General features: G+C 39.5%; 1 protein-coding gene across 1 annotated transcript in view; it reads right to left on the bottom strand.

Annotated features, from left to right (window-relative positions):
- Positions 1–21,145, bottom strand: part of EIF3E (eukaryotic translation initiation factor 3 subunit E) — a 56,618-nt gene that overhangs the window by 26,037 nt on the left and 9,436 nt on the right. The window contains exons 3-7 of the mRNA XM_074943943.1: positions 18,873–18,990; positions 9,060–9,102; positions 8,431–8,535; positions 5,359–5,484; positions 2,722–2,846 (exon numbers count right to left, since the gene is read on the bottom strand). Of these exons, the coding sequence (XP_074800044.1) occupies positions 2,722–2,846; positions 5,359–5,484; positions 8,431–8,535; positions 9,060–9,102; positions 18,873–18,990 (517 nt within the window). The remainder of the gene's footprint in view (positions 1–2,721; positions 2,847–5,358; positions 5,485–8,430; positions 8,536–9,059; positions 9,103–18,872; positions 18,991–21,145) is intronic.

Genomic DNA, 21,145 nt, shown 5'->3' with positions numbered 1-21,145 from the left:
CCAAACACAATTAACACGACACAATCTCTTTTCATGGTATATTTTCTGCAATTTAAATTTTTTGTTGTAATTGTTTGAGATGGAAACAAACACGCTGATACGGAGAGTGAAAGGGTTAATTTAGTGGTCACTGATTAGATTAAGCCAAATAAGGGTTTGGGATGATTCACCTGGAGTTAAATTAGCTGACAACACCATGTTTAATTATCCCAGCTGGATTACTCCAAGACATTAAATCTGCATTCTACATGTAAGAATGAAAACTAACAAAAGCCATCTCTAAAGCCTCCTCCACAGAGCTGGTGGTTAAAATGCTGGCAGTAGGTCTATATTAGCTCTCCCAAAATTGCTACCACCGCTGATACACCAATGATGGGAAATTTTAAGAAAAATGTTAATTAGATGTAGCCAAAGAGCAACAGTTTGGAGGGCCTGCTGGATAAACAATACTCCCAGCACTTGGAGAGCCAGACATTTAAGTTAATAGGTAAAGGATTTTTCATCAACCTATTAGATTGAGAAAAAATGAGGCCTCACTTTGTCAGCCAGAGAGGAGTGAGATAGTCCTACATAAGGGACAGCAGAATGCATTGGTCCATGTGCTTAGAAAAGCAGGCCCATGTGACCTCATTATGCTTGTGCTCAATTCGCTTCAATGGGTTCCCATCAGCTCCTGGGTGCAATTCAAGGTACTGGATTTAATCTGTAAAGTGATACAGACCTTGAAAACAGGCTACACCCCCCTTGCTCTACTACACATTCATGACATCCAAGATTACCAGAGGTGTACCAGAGCCCTTTTTTCAGAAATATATCAAAATAAGTCCACACCTAAAACCAGCAATCATCGCAGTTTTTACTTGCTCTGATATAAGTTGTATCAGCTTTATTATGTAACCAAGATTTCATTTTATGATTTTTTAAATGATTTTTATTGTACCAAATACGGTTACAATCTGGCAGACTGTACTAATGCTAACAACAAATAAAACAGCATTCATTGATTCACACTGCCGCTTAGGGGACGAAACCAATTCTTTTCAATATATTATGAGTCTTTAATACTATTGACCATTAAAGTGATGTTGATTCTCACATTCTCTCAGAGATCCCAGATGGTTCATCTATTAAGAGGGCTTTCATGTGGACTTCCTTGGGTATGTCTACGTTGCAATAAAAGACCCATGGTTGGGTTGGTCAGCTGACTTGGGCTCAGGGGGCTTGGATTGCAGGGCTATAACACTGCAGTGCACATGTCCAGACTCGGACTGGAGTTCGGGCTCTGAGACGCCGCAAGCAAGCAGGGAGGGAGCCAGCCCGAGCCCAAACGTCTACACTGCAATTTTATAGTCCTGCAGCCTAAGATCTGAGAGCCTGAGTCAGCTAACCCAAGCCAGCTCTGGGTCTTTTACTGCAGGGTAGACATACCTCTAAGGACTGTAAGTTTTTTTCATCAATTCTTTTTTAACCTGTACATGAGCTGCTGAGGGACTTACTGAGACTCCTTGGCTTGTGATGCTTTTTACTGTGCAGAAGAGAATTATCCAACCCAGGGAATTGAGGAGGGTATAGATTCTGCCTTCCCTGTGCCTAGCTGAAGAAATAACATGTGTGGGGATCAGCTGGCCTGCCACAGCAATTCCGTATATCCCCCAGTCTATATTCTTCCCTGCTAGGCTCTCCTGGCTCACTTGAAGCTCTTTGACAACAAGTCTCAGAAAAGGCGCAGAGTGGCATCTGTGCTACGGAGGCTAACTCCTCCCCAAACTGACCACTGAGCTTTTCAGGAATGGTTGGAGTGATATGAAGGCATTCTCCAAATCCACAATTAGCTTTCCAGCTCCACCTCAATGATGTGGAATATGTGCCAAGACTCATCAGCAGCACGTAGTGCTGTGTGCTACCTATTACCGCTTTCTTCTGTGGCTCAGAGCAAATGGAAGGACATCACATTGGTCAGATGCCTCTCCCTGATGGCAAACCAGAGGAAGCTTGCCAGCAGGAGAAGCTGCCTCAAGTCAGAGGCCAGTTATTTTAAAATAAATAACTAAACTCATTCAGGAGGCTTTATGTCCAAGTTAGCAAATATTTCTCTACAAAACTAAGCACATAAGTACATGTTTAAACATTACATCTAATAACAGTGTCTATATTAAATATTGCATTCTTCAGCTCAGACACACATTATAATTCTAAAGCAATTGTATCGAACTTGTGGCTCAGGGGCAACTGTGGCCCTTGACAAGGACCATCAAGAAAATATGTACATAATTATGAACTGAAAGTGAACCATACCATGAAATTGTTAATCAGGCCTATAGTTACGGCAGGGAGGGAGGGAACTAGAAGATACCACCTCTTCAGCAGCCCTAGCAGAAGGTTTGGGTGAAATAGGAGTGCTATGAATGGCTGCTGTCCCTTCCCTACTGGCAACCTGTTGCATCAAAGGGGAGGGAAAACGGAAGGAAGCAGCATAGTTTTCTTGCTGCTCCATTGCTGGCTTCCCTGTTGGGCTGTCAGTCTTAAGAAAAACAAGTTAGGCATTCAAAAAGCTCTGATGGAACCTAGGCAAATAAAGTGTTTAATGCAGCCTCTGGATCTTTTTGAAATACGTTTGGCCCTTCGGCTGAAAAGGCTGAACATACCATTGTTAAGTATTTTTGTCCTACACCCACTTTCTGCCTCAGTACAAGGTTAATGTCTACACTACAAGCAACTTACTGTGGTTGATAGAGAAAGAGATCAATGATGTTGTCTCTGCCTTTTGGGTGGTTGAAGAACACGAACAAAGACCAGTGGATTAGCCATGTTCTCTGCTGAAGAGACTGGAGGGGGGAGCTGACTGACTGAAAACAAGACAAAATAAAATTTTAAACTGGTGCAGATAAGATGCAATGAAAACATGACAATACTATGGAAGTTCTCCTTGGATCATGATGGTAATGTCTAGAACGCTCCATCTCCCCTCTATCATTCTGAATTTGGTTCATGGCCCTCTTTTATAGGGGTTGATGGTGTAGAACAAGTGTTTCCCATACTGTTAGCCTTGCTCCCCGCTATGCCATTTACATACTTCATTTAGCTCTGCAATACTCTTAGAGGGTGATAATACAACATTATCACCCTACCCCAGGAATAAAATAAAAATTGTTAAACTTAAGTAACAGATCTGCCAGAGGAAGGGATTCAACTCCCCCACCTGCAAAAAATAATGAGTTTCAGCTCCCACCATCAGCACCACTTCATTGGCTGGTTAACTCAACAACCTCCAGCAGACTGGCAAACAATGGAAGCTGCAAGGTTATGACCATGCACAGTAGACCAGTGATCCTAGCATTAAAAAGTATGATCACAGTACTAGCATGGATATTCTTCCTTATGAAATTTCCCCTAGCCACCAAAGTCTCGCACAACCTGCTGTAAGCATGTAGATTCAGAAGCTTTAAAAAGGGGAGGGGGGGGTTAGAAAATGAGGAAGAGGAACCTGCCTGGCATCAGCTGTCACCCACCTAGACAATGAATAACATTTAAAAATGTACTAAAACCTTCAAGATTTCCATTTAGAGGGTAAATCACTTAAAAAATAGCCAGCTCTGAAATAGTTTCTCTCTCAGAATCACAGAAAGGACACCGTAAATCAACCCACTCTTCCCAGGTCATTTTTTGGCAATCAGTGCCACTGTCAGAAATTGAAGTAGTAGATATCTGACAAACAGTCCAGCAGCCAGATTTTCCCTCAGACTAACAATGGTAGTCACCAGAATCAGGAGTGAATACTGCTCACTTCAAGAGTGAATGTTGTGGTGGCATAGTTGTAGAAACATAGCAAACTTTGTGTAGTGTCATTTCGCCATCTACATACTTTTACACACACACACACACACACACACACACACACACACACATATATGACCACTCCACATTACTAAGTTACTATAGAGAAAACTACAATTTTTTCCATATTTCTTCCAACAAATACTTTAAACAAGTTTCCTGTACTCTGTCACAATTTTCATATATTTTTAGTTACCACTGTTAATTAATTTCCTAAAGGAATGTGTTACCGAAGCGTTAACTGTGTTGTAGTGGAAGTCAAATTATGCTATAAAGAATAGTAGAGCTATTCTTCCATGCTATGACATATAAATGCAACTCTGACTTAAGGAAAAATCCAAGCCCCTTTGAAGTTGCCCAGTCAATCCTATCTCTTAAGACAAGATGGACAGCATATTCCCAATAGCAAATCAAATACAACAGATATCCTTGTGACAATTCAAACATAACAGTGATGGATACCCACAAACTACAGGTAACATAGGTAAAATTAAGTGCCAGATTTCCCAATCTGCAGAACTACACTATATTTCTGTCATCATTTGCAGAAATAGCACTTCCAGATAGCTCTTGAAATATTAGTGTTAGAACTACTGATTGACTTCCTTAAAGCCCAGTCTCTTAGGGAGATTACAACAGCTACTTAGAGGCTAACGCCAGGATCCCCTTTCTTCAAAAGACAGAAGAAACTAACTGAAAAAAGTTATGACAAATATTGAAAACAAAAATAAAGAAATTTTCTCAAATCTTTATCAGGTAGTGAACACAGATTAGTTTATACAGTTTTCAGACAGATGTTATTTTTGTGTCCAAAGTGGCCTTGAAAATTGTAATGCATTGTCATGCCTTATGGAGACAGGAAATAGTAATACTACTCAGTACTCAACCAGAAAACAACTTCTACATGCTGTGATACCCCAGCATGTAGACGATACCCCACGCTTAATTTAATCCTTCTGGAGGCTGCAGACAGGCCTGTATGATAGGAATTTATCTTAATTTTAGTTTAATGGAAGCATCTTTCAAATTCACAAAAATTTTCAAATTGGATGAAAGGGAAGCATGAACAATTTTAAGGAGTAAGATTTTTAGTTATATGACAATTCAAATAAAATATTTTATCGCATTAATTTCAATAAATCAGTGTCTTTACAATCTCCTGAAATTCATTTATTTCCTCCTCGTGGCTTAGATTTTGTACTAAAATCCCACGTATGTCTGAGTTGCTACAGTCTCTTCTCAATGAGTCTTCCAGGACCCTCTTTTACTCCTTTTGCTCTTTTCCCCTTTTCTACTGCCCCAAAAAAGCCCATACTTGTGATCTTCTCTCCAACAGAAGAGGATTGGACAAGGCTCCGTTGCAAATACTTCTTGGCAATGTCAACCATAGTTTCTCCTCAGAGCAAAGTATGAGAAAGCTCAAAAAAAAAGATAGTGTTTTTAAACAGCAAAATTTCTTCATGTTTTTCTTAGCCTGCCCGTCCTTCATCTTAAATATACTAATATGCTCAAACTTTAACTCACATTATTATCTACAGTCTCTTTCAATCTTGTAAGATCTTCCATGGCTGCATCCCAGTTCTGCATTAAAATTTCAGATGCCAGTTTTCCCCAGAGTGAGCTCAAAGCATTTCTATCTGTTGATGGAACCTGTTCAAAGTAGTAAACAAAGTTACAATAAGCACAATAATTTAACACTTTTACTTGGTCAAATGTATTAGATACCTGCTGGTACGATTTTTAAAATATCAAATTCCACACACTCACTTGGCCTAAGTTTTTCTAAATAACAAAACTGGTTAGTAAAAAATATCGTGCCTCCTAGGAGGGCAGGGAGGAACATTCATGGGGGTGCAGCTGGGGGCTAGGCCAGCCCCCAATGGGGGCGGACAGCGAGCTCCACTGAGTTCTACTCCCGGCCCTGCACCCAGGGCCCCACCCCCAGCTGTGGCCCCAGCCTGAGCCCCCCTTACCCTAGCCACATCCCGCCCTCCTGGAGTCATGACCTCACTCCTGGCCCTGGCTTCAGGGAAGGGCAGGGTGCGAGGTAAAAAGTTTGGGGACCACTGATCTAAAACCATTTCAGGACTAACAAAACTATTAACTATATTAAAACTGCTCCTTATAAAACAGAAAAGTCTGGTAAAAAAAAACCACAAAAAGCAAGATTCCAGGCACACAGTGATGGTACCCAAAATGACAGCAAACCAGAAAAAGAACTGAAATGGTTGGTGACCACTTGGCACTTTAATAACTTTACCTCCAAATGTTTGGTGCCATACAGAGCTGCTCATGCAGTCTTAACAAGCAATGCTTTTAGAAGAGGTTCCCAAAACTCAATGGCCCTTAGAGAACCACATCCCCTAAGTGAGAATATGCAAAGACCACCACAAAGAAGTAGAAAATCCTTTCAGATAAAATCATGTGGCAAAAGAAACATGTCCTACTAAATTAGGCAGTATGTCCCTGGCCATATCCAACCCCCCTAAAAGCTATTTTTCTCAGAGCAGTTCACCAAGTCTGTTTCAAGTAAGGGTAGTTCTGGGGTCAATCAGGTTTAGTTTATACAATACTGAACTACACTAGGTCATTCAGAGTGTCAAATTCTAATCTCAGATCATAGTTACAATGGTTCTTTCATGGCTTATGTTTCACTAACCATTACTTTAAATGAATCTTCTCCCACCAAAAGGAGTAACATAAGTATCCGCTCAAGGTACTAACATACCAGAAGCACACATTATTTTTACTAAAACTGCTTTCAAGACTAATTTTTAAGAACGAATTATAGCATTTTATTTTTAACATGCTCAAATTCTGAAACACAAAGGAGAGGATTTAGGACAACTGCCCATGAAATAGCATCTCTATCCGAAACAAAACACAAAAAATAGTTCTCTGCGAACACATAAAATGTACATCTCATTGAATAGGTTATTGTATAAAAAGGTTTGCTGAGTAATGGGTCACATAAGATTCCTCCTGTCAAAAGCTCTCTCAATACTGAAATAAGTTCTCCCTAGTCTTTCAGCCTTATTTTGATAAACGAACATTGTATTATTGTTGTGAAAACTATTAGTTATTTGCTTTGGAACCCACTTAACATCTAATTGTAACCAATTAACAGAATAAATAGTGTCTGATTTATTCCAGAACCACTGAATTTAATCCAAAAGATTAAATAAAATATAGAATATAATAAAACAGAAATATAGATTAATGGCAAGAAACAAAATACAGTAAATATACACAATTACTACGAATTACTTTGCAAATACCATTCATACATTCTAGAAAGGGACATAATGTTATTAGAACTACACATGTTCCAAGTGCCAATGTGAAAAGCTTTTTGCTGCACTTTAGCAGGAATTTTTTTGCTGCTAAGGTTCATGTGCACTATTTGGCTCAACTCCATGTCATTACAGTTGGCTCTTCATAGAGAACGGCTTTCAGTGATGGATATGCTAGAATAGTTTCAATATCTGGATTCTCCAGCAGTTACCTTAAATTTCCATTTGCTAGCAAAACAGCACAGTCACTCACTGACCAGCAACAATAAATTTACTGTGCTGGGATTCTAACAAGACACTAAATCTTCATTCTCAAAATTCACTCCCAGCATTAACAAATGATATGAATAACCAACTCTTTTCATGTAGTTGTAATGAAACCACGGCTCTGGTTCTACAATCCTTGTTTAAGCTGTTAACATTTCTAAAGCACAACTTTTACTCTTCTAAATCCTCCATAATATTCAAGGGAAGACAGATGGAATTCTCGATAGGAAGCTGTAAGTTCAGCATTACCACTGATTACTTTCAATTTACCTGTAAACCTTTCACCACCACTTTTTGTGCACAGGAATTAGATTGCAAATGCTTATGCTTAGTTGTTACAGTTTATAATACTCTTCCAGTTTAGATTTATAGGAAGAAACAGGAAGTATCTAATACAGTTAGTTACAACTTTTAAAATTTTAAAACTTAAATTAGAACAAAAATTAGCCCTTGAAAATTTTGCTAATTGTTCATTTTTAACATTGCAATTCTCAAGATCATAGTGAGGTGTGATAAGACTTAAACATACAAACTAGGTGTTGGTCTATTCATGCATATAACATACTGAGAAACGTTTCTGTTTCACTTTTCCATTCTTGAAATTAGGCAGGTGTTTTACATTTACTTCTAGCAGAGCAGAATTCTTGTAAATAGAATGTGCTATCTGATCTCAAGAACAGAACCGACGAACGTGACTTAGTGACTGAAAAGTTATTTCCCAACAGTTACTACACAGTATCATATTATGTGTGCTCTTGGCATTGTGCAAGATGCAAATGAAGACATGTCCCCTGAAAAAGGATCTTGCAATCTAAATAGATTACTGTACACAGACCAGAGTTTCCCCCTATAATCATAAACAGAATATGAAACTGTTAGCAAATAACTAATTAGAATCACTAATTCTGAGCTTGTGTATCTTTTCAGTATTCCTCTTGTACTGAATAATTGTCTCAGGAAGTTTATAATCAGGATATTTAGAATTTTTACAGAAAACAAAGTGGCCTAAATACTTAAGAAAAAAACAACTACTTACCAAAACCCTAAAAAAGTAGAGATATTCTGCAGCTCCTGAATAGTTGCCACATTCATATTGGAACTTTGCATACCTGTAGAGAGTGTCTAGGTACTCCTGTCTAAACTGTGAAAGAATACAAAATGTTTGTCTTCATTATGAAAGAGATGTAATGGCAATGGGTTGTGAAATGACTCAATAGTGGGTAGTCACATTTAATTACAGATACGTAAGTAGCCTGTAAAGAGCTTCAGGGTCTTTGGATGATAAGTGCAATGATAGCAGTGACCAGAGAAACTAAAACACTGAAACTGAAATAATTACTTCATCCTTTATTCATTCTGCCGAATACAGTAATAACACTAATGTTAGAAGAAGGTACTACACTAATTAAGCATAACCACAAGTTTTAAGGATGCAATTAATATCCAGATTTCCTTGCTTTTATAAGTTTGTAACACATTTAGTTCAATTTAAGCTTTTAAACATTTTCATGCAAGAAGTTTCGCACATCAGCTACATTTAAACTAGAGAGATAGGCCAGGATGCCATGTTCTTGATATTGCAAGACTGTTGGATTGAATATAATTTAGCCTGTTACTCTTACATATTTAAAAATGTAAAAATAAAATAATAAAAAAAAAACTTACACCATGCTTGTCAGCTAGATAATCAAAGAGCATTCGACCATCCCTGTAACAAAAATAAAGATCTGTAAAACAGGTTTAAGCTGACCATCACAAGTTAATGTGTAATACTAAATAAAGCTATTAAAAGGAACACACAACAGTCTCTTTTTTAAACTTCTCCTGAGTATCCCTATAACTTTTTTTTTTAAAAAAAATCTGTTGCTGTGTGAAAGGCCCACACAAACCCAGGGGACTGAGTATACGGAATAAATTGTGAATCTGAATAGCCATGATGTGCTGTCAAACAAACTAAAAGAATTTAGCATTCACCATAACAACTCTGGATATTCTTGTTCTCCATATAAACGTCCAATCCCTCCAAATATTGATAAGTTCTTGGGATGAAGTCCCAGACCCACTGAACTCAGTGGCAAAACTACCATGGACTACAGCGGAGCCATTCGCCTTTGGACTCAAATTACATCCTATGTCAACTGAGTTCTATCTAATTATGCAGCTGGTGAAAAAATATTTCCCTTTGGTCAGTTCTGAATTTGCCACCTTTCCATTTCACTGAGTGTCCCCTTGTTATGCAACAAAGAGAACAGAAGCACCCAAGCTTCATTCTCTATCACTCATGATTTTATAAGCTTTTATCATGTCCCCTCTTATTAATCTGATTTCTTAGGTAAACAACCCCAATCTTTTCAACTGTTCTATACAGGAGAGTTTTCCATGTCCCTACTCTTATCTTTCTCATCACCTTTCTCGGAACCCCCTTGTTTCCATCAATTTACCAAGAAGAGATGCAAGGCTTACTGGTCTTCCCCAGATCACCCCTAGAACTATTTTTTTTAATATACAGGTACCACGTTTGGTACCCTCCAATACAGTAGCTCTTCTTAATGGGATTGTACATTTTTGCTAGCTGGTCATGTTTCAGATTTTTCAGAACTCTTTAATATATACCTTCTGGGTCTGGCAACTTGTTAAATCATCAATTTGTTCCAGCACTTCTACTTCTGACACCTCAATCTCTGGCAGCACTTCATCTTTATTACCAGAAAGAGAGCAGGTCCAATGTAGACAGCTCCCTAATATTCACTGCAGTAAAAAGAGTGATGCAGAGAAACAGCTTAGCTTCTCAGCAAGTTATTAGAAGGTGAGAAAAATGGACTTGCATTTTTTAAGGAGCACTACTGTGCGCTGCACTACTGCCACTGTTAGCTGAAAAAACAACCATGCCGTTAATAAGAAACAACCCACTGCATACTAAGAACTTGGGCGTGGGGGAGTTTTGCATTCAAATCAATTATCAACAACATTATACTGCATTTACTAAATGACTTCCAAAGGCTCTTAAAGCACTTTATAGACAAATTAATATTCATTCAGGATGTTTATCAATTTACAAATTTGAGACCACCAGTATTTTTCAAGGATCTCCAGGAAACTATAAACAAGCCAAGGACTTTTTACTATCTTTGGTGTTGTACCAGAAATTAGCCATGACTTGTTCAGAGCAACTACAGTTTGGATATGTGCAAAATAGATTAAAAAAAAATAATTTTTTTAAACTCAGACTATATACAAAGACTTACTCAAAAGGTCGAATATACATTAACATTTTAAAAGCTGAAAAAATAAAGATATGGAATTGATCAAAACTGTGCAGTTATTGATACTTCATTTACAAGAGCAAGGGGGACAAGGATAATTGACTTAGCTGTGAATTTTCATTTTAGGGTCCTCCACATCAAACAATCTTGACAATGGATCATTTCCTAATCCCACAGCAACTGGAAACAGGCCAGATTTTTGTTCCAAGCCTGGGCTTAGGACAATCCGGCAGGATGAACTCTCCCAAACGATAATATTTTTCAGCATTGGAAACATACTATATAAAAATTTAATATTATTATTCAACTCAAACAATTTGCAGCAGCACACTGACATGAAATGTAGGGATTTCTCAGAGGAACACCCTCCTCCTTTCAAATGTGAGCAACAGCTAGAAAAAACCCTGGACATAATGCAGTCCTCTGCGGGAGAGTCTGCCTGTGACACAAAAGGTCCTAGAATGAAAATTCACAGACAAAACAGAATTTTCCTTCAGTTCCCTCCACATCAGACAGTCTTTACAGTGGACTGTATAAAGCCATAAATAATCCACTGGGAGGGAGAATTCAACTTACCCACAGAGAATTGAAAGAAGCATAAAGGCTATTGGGGCACCCTGTTCCATTACACATTTCTCCCAAACACTGCCATGTTTCTAAAGATTGGTATCAATGGTGGCCGGGCCCTATGTAACATAATGAGAAGACTGGCCAGACAAGGGTAGTATCCCTTTCACATGAAGGGAGGGATCACATGGTATTTGTTAATACCCAGGCAGAATTTACAAGTCCAAAAGGGATGTATTCTATTGAAAATGCTTCTTATTGTAGCAGAAGCTGATGTATCCATGTGACTCACCCCAATCATATCCTTAATAGATCTCTAAGAGGTTTATTTTCATATTCTGAAGTTCAGGGAACAATGCTGTAATGATAGCATTAGAGTATTTCCCCTGGAATATCAATCTCCTTGTTGAGAGACCTGAGATATAAAAAACTGGACTGTATACCATTGTTTCTCTTTGTACCACAAATAATTTTGTTCCCTTTTCAAAATCTCTATCTCTATGGTTCTAGTTCTCTAACGTGTAGGAGATGGACTACTGAACCCTTCCTCTTTGGATACAAAGGTTCTTGTTGAGCATGGTTTATTTTAATTTACTTTTGGGAAAAGGATAATCTTGCTCCTGGGACAATGTGTGAGTTCTGTTGAATATCCTTCCTTGATTGTGTCAAGCACCCATTTGTTTGGGTAGTTTACTCCCACAAGAAGCACCCCTCATGGGGAGGAGAAAGCTTCCCCACCTTTGGAAGCTCAAGAGAGAAACTTTAAGGGTTGGATGGTTTTCCAGAGAATCCCAGCCGTGGTATTCCAACTCTCAGAAAAATGAGCAATGGCTTCCTCCTAATGGGCAATCTTTATACTGGAAAGAAAAATGGCTTCAAAGGGAACAAAGAGATACGGTTGTTTGAAGACTCTCCCACTGGAAGGAGGGAGGGACTTAATCCAGTGTCTAAAGCATCAGTGCTCGGTGACTGCTTTGTCTCTACACTCCCCAAAGAGCTTATCAACAAAATATTTGGAAGGATATCAGGTGATATTCTGCAACTCTGGTTTCTTACCATGGCACAACAGTTGTCCCCAGAAAAGTCTTTGGAAGTTTGAATGTCAGCACATCTTAGGTGATGCATCAGTCATGGAAAGTTGCTAACGAAATCTCATTAAAGGTAGATTTATGTAATTTATTTATTTAGGAACATGCTCAACAATGGCCTCCGAGTTGAATAACGACCTCCACGATAAGAGAATGCAGACAAGAGAATACTCTCAAGGCTTATGTGGATGTATTAAAGTTGAGTTTGAGTGATGATCTTATTTCTCCAGCCTGTGGGTTTGGCAGGAATACTCTGTCAGCTGATATGATTATGCCCTTTACTACGGAAGTTGCAGCAGGCAGATTAATGAAGACCTTTTAGTCCTTAGTCCAAGGAATTTTCACATCACCTTACTCACACCCTCAAAACAGGTGAGAAAAAATTAAAAGCTCTCCTTCCATTTCCAAGTTAAAAAAAACCAAACAGGTCTTTCATATTCTAAAAAACACAAGCACCTGTACAGTTAGACCCTCATTTGTGTGCTTAATTCTGGGAAGATTAGTCAAGTCTGAGGTACCATGCTCAAAGCCCCAGTTTTAGAGATTTCTCCTTCATTTAACTGATTGTGAGCAACATAGTCACCAGTCCCTGGGCCAAACCCCTGAGACAAAGGGTAAGGAGCTCCTGTGAGGGGGAGAGTGCTTTACCTGGGAGTCTGAAACAACAGTCTGCAGGCATGTGTCCTGCATGCCTCCCTAAGGAAAACAGCCATTTCATGGCCTCCTGTGGGATGCCTGGAAGGGGAAAGAAGGTAAGCCCATCTTCCAGGGAACGGGATTGACCGCACAGACAGAGCAAGCTATAGTCACTGCAGACAACTAAATCATTTGTATCAGAGGTCACAGCAACTGGTTGGTACCTCTTATGCAGCTAAGCCCTCACAAGTAAAACAGCTTGTGAGAGAGAGGGTGCGCTCTGGGGCCTTCTCAACTGCCTCAGCACAGATCTTGTCTACATGCTGGCTGGGAGCAGGAGTTTTTTCCTTCTGTGAGCTTCAGTGATTAAGAAAAGCTCCAGTGAAACTTTCCTGTTTGCTCTGCAAGCTATGGGAACAGGGGTCCAATATGTAAGTGAGAAGCAGGGAGCGGTTTACAAATATACCCTGGTTCAATGCTACTGATTCCAGCCTTGTCTCCCGAAAGGGAGCTTTCGGGTGGCCTGCTCAACCATCTCAGCATAGACCTCACCCACATGGTAGCGGAGAGCTGAGTTTGTGCGGCCTAGTGTCTGTCTAGAAGAAGTGTTCTTCAAACCCTCCTCAGAAAGCCAGAAGAATATTTTTTTGAAGTTTAGCAGTTTTTGAGGAGAAAAACCTCAAAACTGATGAGGAAACAGACATTTTGTTAACAATCCTGTGGAAGCTCTGCTACAAAGATCTGGAATCTGCCATATGTGCTGCTTGGAGAAGAAAATTCTAGAGAGTTCCTCCTGAAATGTGGTCCAAAACCCAGGCTCAAAGCAAAGAACTGGTCTGCCTACAGATCTCATGGAGACGAGAAACACCCCACTGCGAAGACTGAAACACGGAAGGAACTGACAATTAAGAAGTTTCAATTGATAAAGAGTGTTAAAAACCTCAAATACAGAGGAAAAAGATTAACAGTTTCACTCATGAGTTTTCATTCAAAAATGGGGATCTTTTTTATAAAAATTAAGTTCTAATCTAGTCTCGCTGTGTACTCCCCAGACACCGAACTAAGCAGTTTTACATATTAAAAATTCATTGCCTCGTCAAAGTCAGTAAGTATAAACAGTTTGCTGTCTACTATAAGCAGATATTTATCTGGGAAGAATAAAGCTGTCATAGATTCAGTCTACAAGTTCCTCCCTTGTGGGAAAAAGCTTTTTTACGCATCTCCTATGCTAACGTGGAAAGCATGAGACACTCAAGACCCTGGAAGGCTACTACAATCCCATATACCCATGCAAATATATACTTCAAAATTGAGACTTAGACTGGTTAAAGAGCCATGATCACTTCACCATCCACAAGGTAACAAGGACCGATCCCCTGAGCTCCCTCAAAGAAATCTCCCTTGTTTGGTCAAACTTTCAGATTTACAAAAAACTCACTCTCCCCATCTTGAGTACTCATAACATTATGATTCTTCTTTACATGAGACTTCCACCAGTTCAAACTACAGCAGTGAATGTCAATAGTGCCATATACTATAAGAAAAAGACATCTAGTGGGTGGACTGTATCCCTGTATGAAACAAGAAAATTCCCCTTAGTTGCTGCTGACAATTTTGAAGCCTGAACTACAAGAGCAGACCCTTCACAACGATGTGTGAAACACAACAGTATATTTGTACATCATATTAAGAAAATACCAATGTAAAAAATAAAATCTGATATATGCACCAACTCAGTACACTGTACTGAATTCCACAAGAGGAAGGATGACAATATTACATTTTAGCATGCAGTTTGTAAGACCATTAGCCAAGTAGAATATGGATGCATTTATCCATGCTGAAAGCTTCAACAACTTATGTCACAGTACTCTGAGGTTTTCAGGTCAGTAAAATGAGCCTTTTCCGGCCCTGGCAAGTATCCCTTGTGTGGCTTTCCAGGATACATAGGGCTTGATTCTCAACTATGCCTAAAGCCAGCAGGAAACCAGACATAGCAGACCTTTGATCCACCACATCCCCTTGCCTCTTCTTCTGCCTCCCCTCACACAGGACGTGGTAGAGTTCTCACACAGATTCCTCCTAGACAAGGGAAGTTTTCCAGCATAAATATCTGGCTGCTTTCAATTCACTTTGTGCCAACCTTAAACATCTAAGCAAGAGACCTTGAAAAACATAAGTCATTCTGAATCCCCAACTTACTGAGTGCTAACTGATCTCAGTAAGGCATTTTGTGTAACTGACTAAATCAAACAATGATATTAAGTGTCTTGAGATAAATTAAAAGGTTCGGTTCCTATTGTGCACCTTGCCACAAAATCTCTGGAAGGAGGCTGCCCGAGCCTGTGGCTCCCAAGGCCACACTTGTATGTGCTCTTGTAAGCATCTTCTAACAGTATCTTGTTCTTGTACCAATTCTTAATCATAGATACCTGTGTGAACAAGAGCATCCTTAAAGTCTTTGTATTGTCATAAGATACCTTTCTGTCCACGCAAGAATGCATGTGTGAACTGAAAAGACAGCAAAAAATATCCATAGATTTTCATGATGGGAATACATCATAAAGGAACATTTAAGTAGTCAGGTGCCCTGGTGACCGACCTTCCAACATCTGAGGTATGCAGGAAATCCCTCAGAACAGCTCTGAAGCAGTGAGGGACTTCAGGCAATGAATTACTAGAAACAGGATTCCCTTCAAGACAGCACAGATATGGTGTGCAGCAATTCACAGCTTATCAAGTGCAAACATTGTATCAAGATGTGCAAGTAGAGAAGGAAAAGACAGTACCATTTACCATTATAACCTCTAGTCAGCAGATTTATCAAGAGAGGAGGGTAGTCCTTATACAACTTTGGAGACGCGAACTCCCTAAAGATGTGGTGACAGCTCACAAGTTAGGAGAGTCCTAACCAGATATACCATAGGGAGCTTATCCCTATGGCTTAGTGGCAAGTCACACATGAAGCAGATTCAAACTGAACAGCAGATGTCTTATCTGACAAATGGAAAGAAAAAAGAATGCACAAGACGGTGACAGTTAAACAAAACAGCTATAACTGCCTGAGATACTAATCAGCACAAAGCTATTTCCTACTACTTGTTAAACTACAAACTGAAGCAAGAAAATATATTTAGTTAATTTAAGTCCCAAGGAAAGCCTCAGGACATTTCTATTTTAACTGCTTTTATTTGATTTTATGACTCGCGCAACAGGCATAGAGAATTATATCAGCAAAAAAAAAAAAAGATGAGCACCGAAGATAGAACATACCCCTTTGCTGTGGGTTTTTTGGGAAATGAGGTGAACTGCTGCCCTCAAAACTCAAATTACATGGGTCGGTGCTGCGCAGCTGACTAGGACCCCCAAGACTGGGGAGCAATACAGTTACTATGAAGTAAGTTACTGTAAGTTCTCACCTGTGAATATGGAACTGCGTATGTCACATGGTAATTTATAGTTCTAAAAAACCCCAAATCAGTAAAATTTATGTATACATAAATACATTTTAATCATTTTAGTCTGCCATTTCCCAAAATACAGCCTGTCTCAGTTTAATGTGAGAACAAAGGCAGACTCAAAAAGCAAAATTCTATTCCTTCTGGAATATCAGACACCACAAAATTTCACTTCCAGTAAACTGTTATTAACTATACTTTTTACAGCCTAATTTTTCCTAGAATTCTTAGAATAACTTAGCTTGAGCATTACTTATTAAGGCTTTAAGAAAATTGAGATTTTTTTGGTTCAGAAGTTGGCCACAATTGTTACAGTTGTGTTTTTAGTGCCTTTAGTTCAATTACCATAAAAAAAGACCACAAGGACGTACAAAGTGTGTGCAGAGGTGCCCTCAAAGAAGAGATGTGGTAGGGTTTGCAGGTTAGGGCAGCCTTCAGGACAAAGGTGTGGAGGTCCCTCAGGGCAGAGGTGTGGACGGTGCAGGTGTGTGGGGGCAGCTTGAGGGATGCAGGACCCAAACTCTTTGTTTGTAACTGACTAGATGTCAAGTTGGCATCAGGGTCCTTTATCAGGAGCTGGATACTCCCCACGCATTCCTCCAATTCCGGGGTGGGGGGGCACACCCAAACCCATGCATCCTAGAGCTGGCCCCAGTGCAGAGATCCCTGGAGGCTCCCCATCCCAGCTTCACATCCTGTGGAAGGCACAAGACCCAACACCTACCTGGCCCCACTTACCATGAGAGGCAAAGTTGTTCAAGTCATGCAGGAGACACTGAGGCTCAGCAGGCCTGACCTGTGCCACTTGGCAGAGGCAGAACACACCTGGGCAAAGTTTGAGCCCTCCAGGGAACACAACCCCAACCCCATCCTCCTCCTCTTCCACCTCTGCCCCCAACATGTTCACCAAGTCACAACACCACTCACTGAAATTTGGCCCTGCCACCCCTCCATCATGACCAGGTTTCAGTGAGTGATATTGTACAAAAGTTGTGGTGAGAGTTGTTAGTTGCAGTGAGTGTTGAAAGTTGAAGTTTTTACAACAAAAATCATGGCCCACAATTTTCTTTCAGCCTTATGTATTATAAATATTTGCCATGGTCCTGCAAGCAGATCCATGCAGGAATACATGTTCATGTTGAGCTTCACTGAGGTTAAGGGGATTCCATGTGGGTGCAAGGTTACTCCCACATGGCTTCAACTGCAGGAGGAAGACCTTAATAATTAGCTGCATCAATATATTTTATTTTCATTGTTCACTGTAGTGTATTGGCAGGACGTAATTTAAGATATTTAAGAAATAAGCCCATTTCATATGGGTTAATGGGAATAACTGTGCTTTCTTTGCAACTGGTTATATCAAATATGCCCAGAAATATTTGAACAACTCAAAATTAATCAGAGTACTGAAATGTTAGCTTGCCATTCTGTCCATGCCATTTATCATGAGTACTACAAATATTAAGGAATTTCAATGATATGCTGCATTAAAAAAAATATTTCTTGGGGGGGGGAGGGGGGTGAAATTCAGGTACTGGCATTTTTTGAAACTCTCTAATAAAAGCTACTGAACAACTTGGTTCAGGTGTTGCACATAATATAACATTCTGCACTAAGGAGAAAACAGGCTGCAATTCTCAGGGCTGGTCTTCACTACAGGGAGATCAAAAGTCAATGCAGCAGAGATCGATTTAGCGGATCTAGCGAAGACAGGCTAAATCAATGGCAGAGCGCTTTCTGGTCAACCCCAGTACTCCAGCTCTCTGAAAGAGTAAGGGAAGTTGACCGGAGAGAATCTCCTGGCAACACAGTGCAGCAAAGACACCGGGGGTAAACTGACCTAAGCTACATTGTAGCTGGAGTAGCATAACTTAGGTTGACTTACCCCTGTAGTGAAGACAAGCCCTCAGACTCGCTTCTTGAATTGGCAGGCCTATGAAAGTGCCTCAGGTTGCTGATGCTTCTAGCTGTTTACGAAGTTACTTTCGTTACCTCTGAAGGTGATTACAACATTAAATTATGTGCCTGGAAGGATGATACTTCAACATTCTACTTTGAAGGTGTTATGTGAAAAGAGCAGTGGAAAATTAACATATCACTTGGGCTTTTCAGGGATGACTTCAAAGGCCTTTCTAACCATTTCATCACCTAAACACAAACAATATTTAAATTATGACAAAACATTTCTTACAAGAGGATTTATTTTTATATTTAACCACTTTGGTTGTCAACATCCTGAAGTATAAGCTTTCCCTCACAGAGACATTATTAATGGTAAGCAGATCATCATCATATGGGGGCCAAGACATCACAGCATAAATATTAACATCCGGTATAGGCAAAGGGAGCAAAGATTTTCAGCTTCAAACTGACAACTGTTAATTAGAAAGCCTCTTTACACTGGTCCAACAAGGCATCTGGGAAGATTAACTCCTGCAATGTCTAGAGTATTAAAGAAAATATTACCTAGTAGATTGCATTTGTCTTGTAGTTTCTGGGTCTTCAAACATCTTGACAATTGGCTCAGTTTCTAACTGAAGCTGTTTCAGCTGTGCAACAACAGCAGTCCTCTTTTCACGCAAAGCTAGATAAAGAAAGAGTACAATGTAAAGTTAACATCTTCGCAAGCAGCCTGTAGTTATCTGATGTAGAATCAGCAGTGTGCTGAGTACCTTGGTATCCAAAAACCTCAGCTCATTTGTCCCCTCAGTCAAGCCACATTAACTGCCACAATGATTAATAAAGAATTAAAGGAATGTGATATAATTAATGCCAAACAACATGGCTTTATGGAAAATAGATCCTGCCAAACTAACTTAGTATTTTTTGATGAATTACAAGTTGAGCTGATAAAGGTAATAGTGCTGAGATAACATTTCTCTACAGCATTTGACTTGGTACCATATGACATTTTGAATTAAAAAAACCGAATGATATAAAATTAACATGGCACAAATTAAATCAATTCAAAGCTAGCTAACTGATACATCTCAAAATAATTGTAAAAGAGGAGTCATCACTGAATCAGTGTTTCTGGGGGGGGGGGGCCCACAGGGATCAGTTCTTGGCTCTATGCTATTTAACATTTTTTATCAATGACCTGGAAGAAAACAAAATCATGGAAAGTTTGCAGCTGACACAAAAATTTGGGGAATGGTAAATAATGAAGCAAACAGGTCGGTGATACAGAGTGATCTGGACTGCTTGATAAATGGGCGACAAGCACACAATATGCATTTTTAATACGGCTAAATATATATGTATACATCTAGGAATAAAGAACACAAGGCATGCTTATAAGATGGGAGTCTCTATCTAATCACCTGAGCATGAGCTCCCAGTGAGATGCTGTGGCCAAAAGGTCTAATGCAACCCCGGGATGCATAAATAAGGGAATCCTGAGTACGAATAAGGGCTATTTTACCACTGGATTTGGCTTTGACTGCTCCTGGAATACTTTGTCGAGTTCTGGTGCTCACAAATCAAGAAGGTGGTTTATAGATTGGAGAGAGTTCAGAAAAGAGCCATGAAAATAATTAAAGGATTAAAAAACATGCCTTTCAGTGATAGAGTTCCTTTAGTCTATTTAGCTTAACAAAAAAAGAAGGTTAAGGGGTGACTTGATTACAGTCTATAATTAGCTACATGGGGAACAAATATTTAATATTAGGCGCTTCAATCTAGCGGAGAAATGTATAATATGATCCAATGGCTGCAAGTTGAAGCTATACAAATTCAAACTGGAACTAAAGTGTACCTCCACACTCTGAACAGTGAGAGTAATTAATCATTGGAACAACTTACCAAGGGCCCTAGTGAATTCTCCATCACTGGCAATTTTTAAATCAAGATTGGATGTTTTTTCTAAAAAGATATGTTTTGGGACTTTATGTCCTGCATTATACAGAAAGTCAGACTAGATGACAACACTGGTCTTTTGGACTTGGAATCCATGACTTATTTTACAAGTGACTAGCTTAATAAAAAGTCACTATCTCTATGGAAGAGTTTTACAGCACAGTCGTGAACAACTTACAAGATTTCTCACTCATCATGAAGGAAGAAACTATGTTTTGGATACATTTGCTTGCTTCTGACAAAGTTGCAAAGGTGAAAAGCAACAGAAAGGAAGATGCTACATATATTCAAGGGGAATGGAATAATTATCTGCTGAACTGAAACTGTACGAAAAATCTTCTACAAATCTAGGCTAGATTTTTGTTCAGCAAGCACTCAAACTCTGACAGAAAACGTATTTGAAAAGTAAGAAGGATGCTTATAAGCAGCCTAATCTGCAAAATAACTTTCAAGCTGGTAGAAATAGTAAGGAACACTATAGTTTTACATCTAGTGCTACTATGTGTGATAGAGGAAGCATTTAAATATCAACTTGAAGAAACCATGCTTTGGAACAGAGAACAGCCAAAGTTTGAGAAAAATCAGCTATTTGAGTATAGAACTTAATGGAGCAAGAGGACCCGCCAACCAATCCAGCAAGGAGACCAAGGGCGTGGCTACACTTGCAAGTTAGAATGCATTAACGCAGCCCCGGGAACACTAACTCCTGATGTGTCCACACTGGCAAGGCACGTAAAGCACCTGGACTCTGCAGCTGGAGCGCTCCTGGTAATCCACCTCCACGAGAAGCATAAAGCTTGCTACGCCCAGGCTGAAATGTCCAGGCGTCAGTGTGAACGAGGTGTTTTATTACTGCGCTGTGATTGGCCTCCGGAAACATC

This window comes from Natator depressus, chromosome 2 (genome assembly GCF_965152275.1).
Source record: "Natator depressus isolate rNatDep1 chromosome 2, rNatDep2.hap1, whole genome shotgun sequence".
NCBI lineage: Eukaryota > Metazoa > Chordata > Testudines > Cheloniidae > Natator > Natator depressus.
Note: the sequence above shows the minus strand (reverse complement) of the source record. Positions and strands in the feature narration are given on the sequence as shown.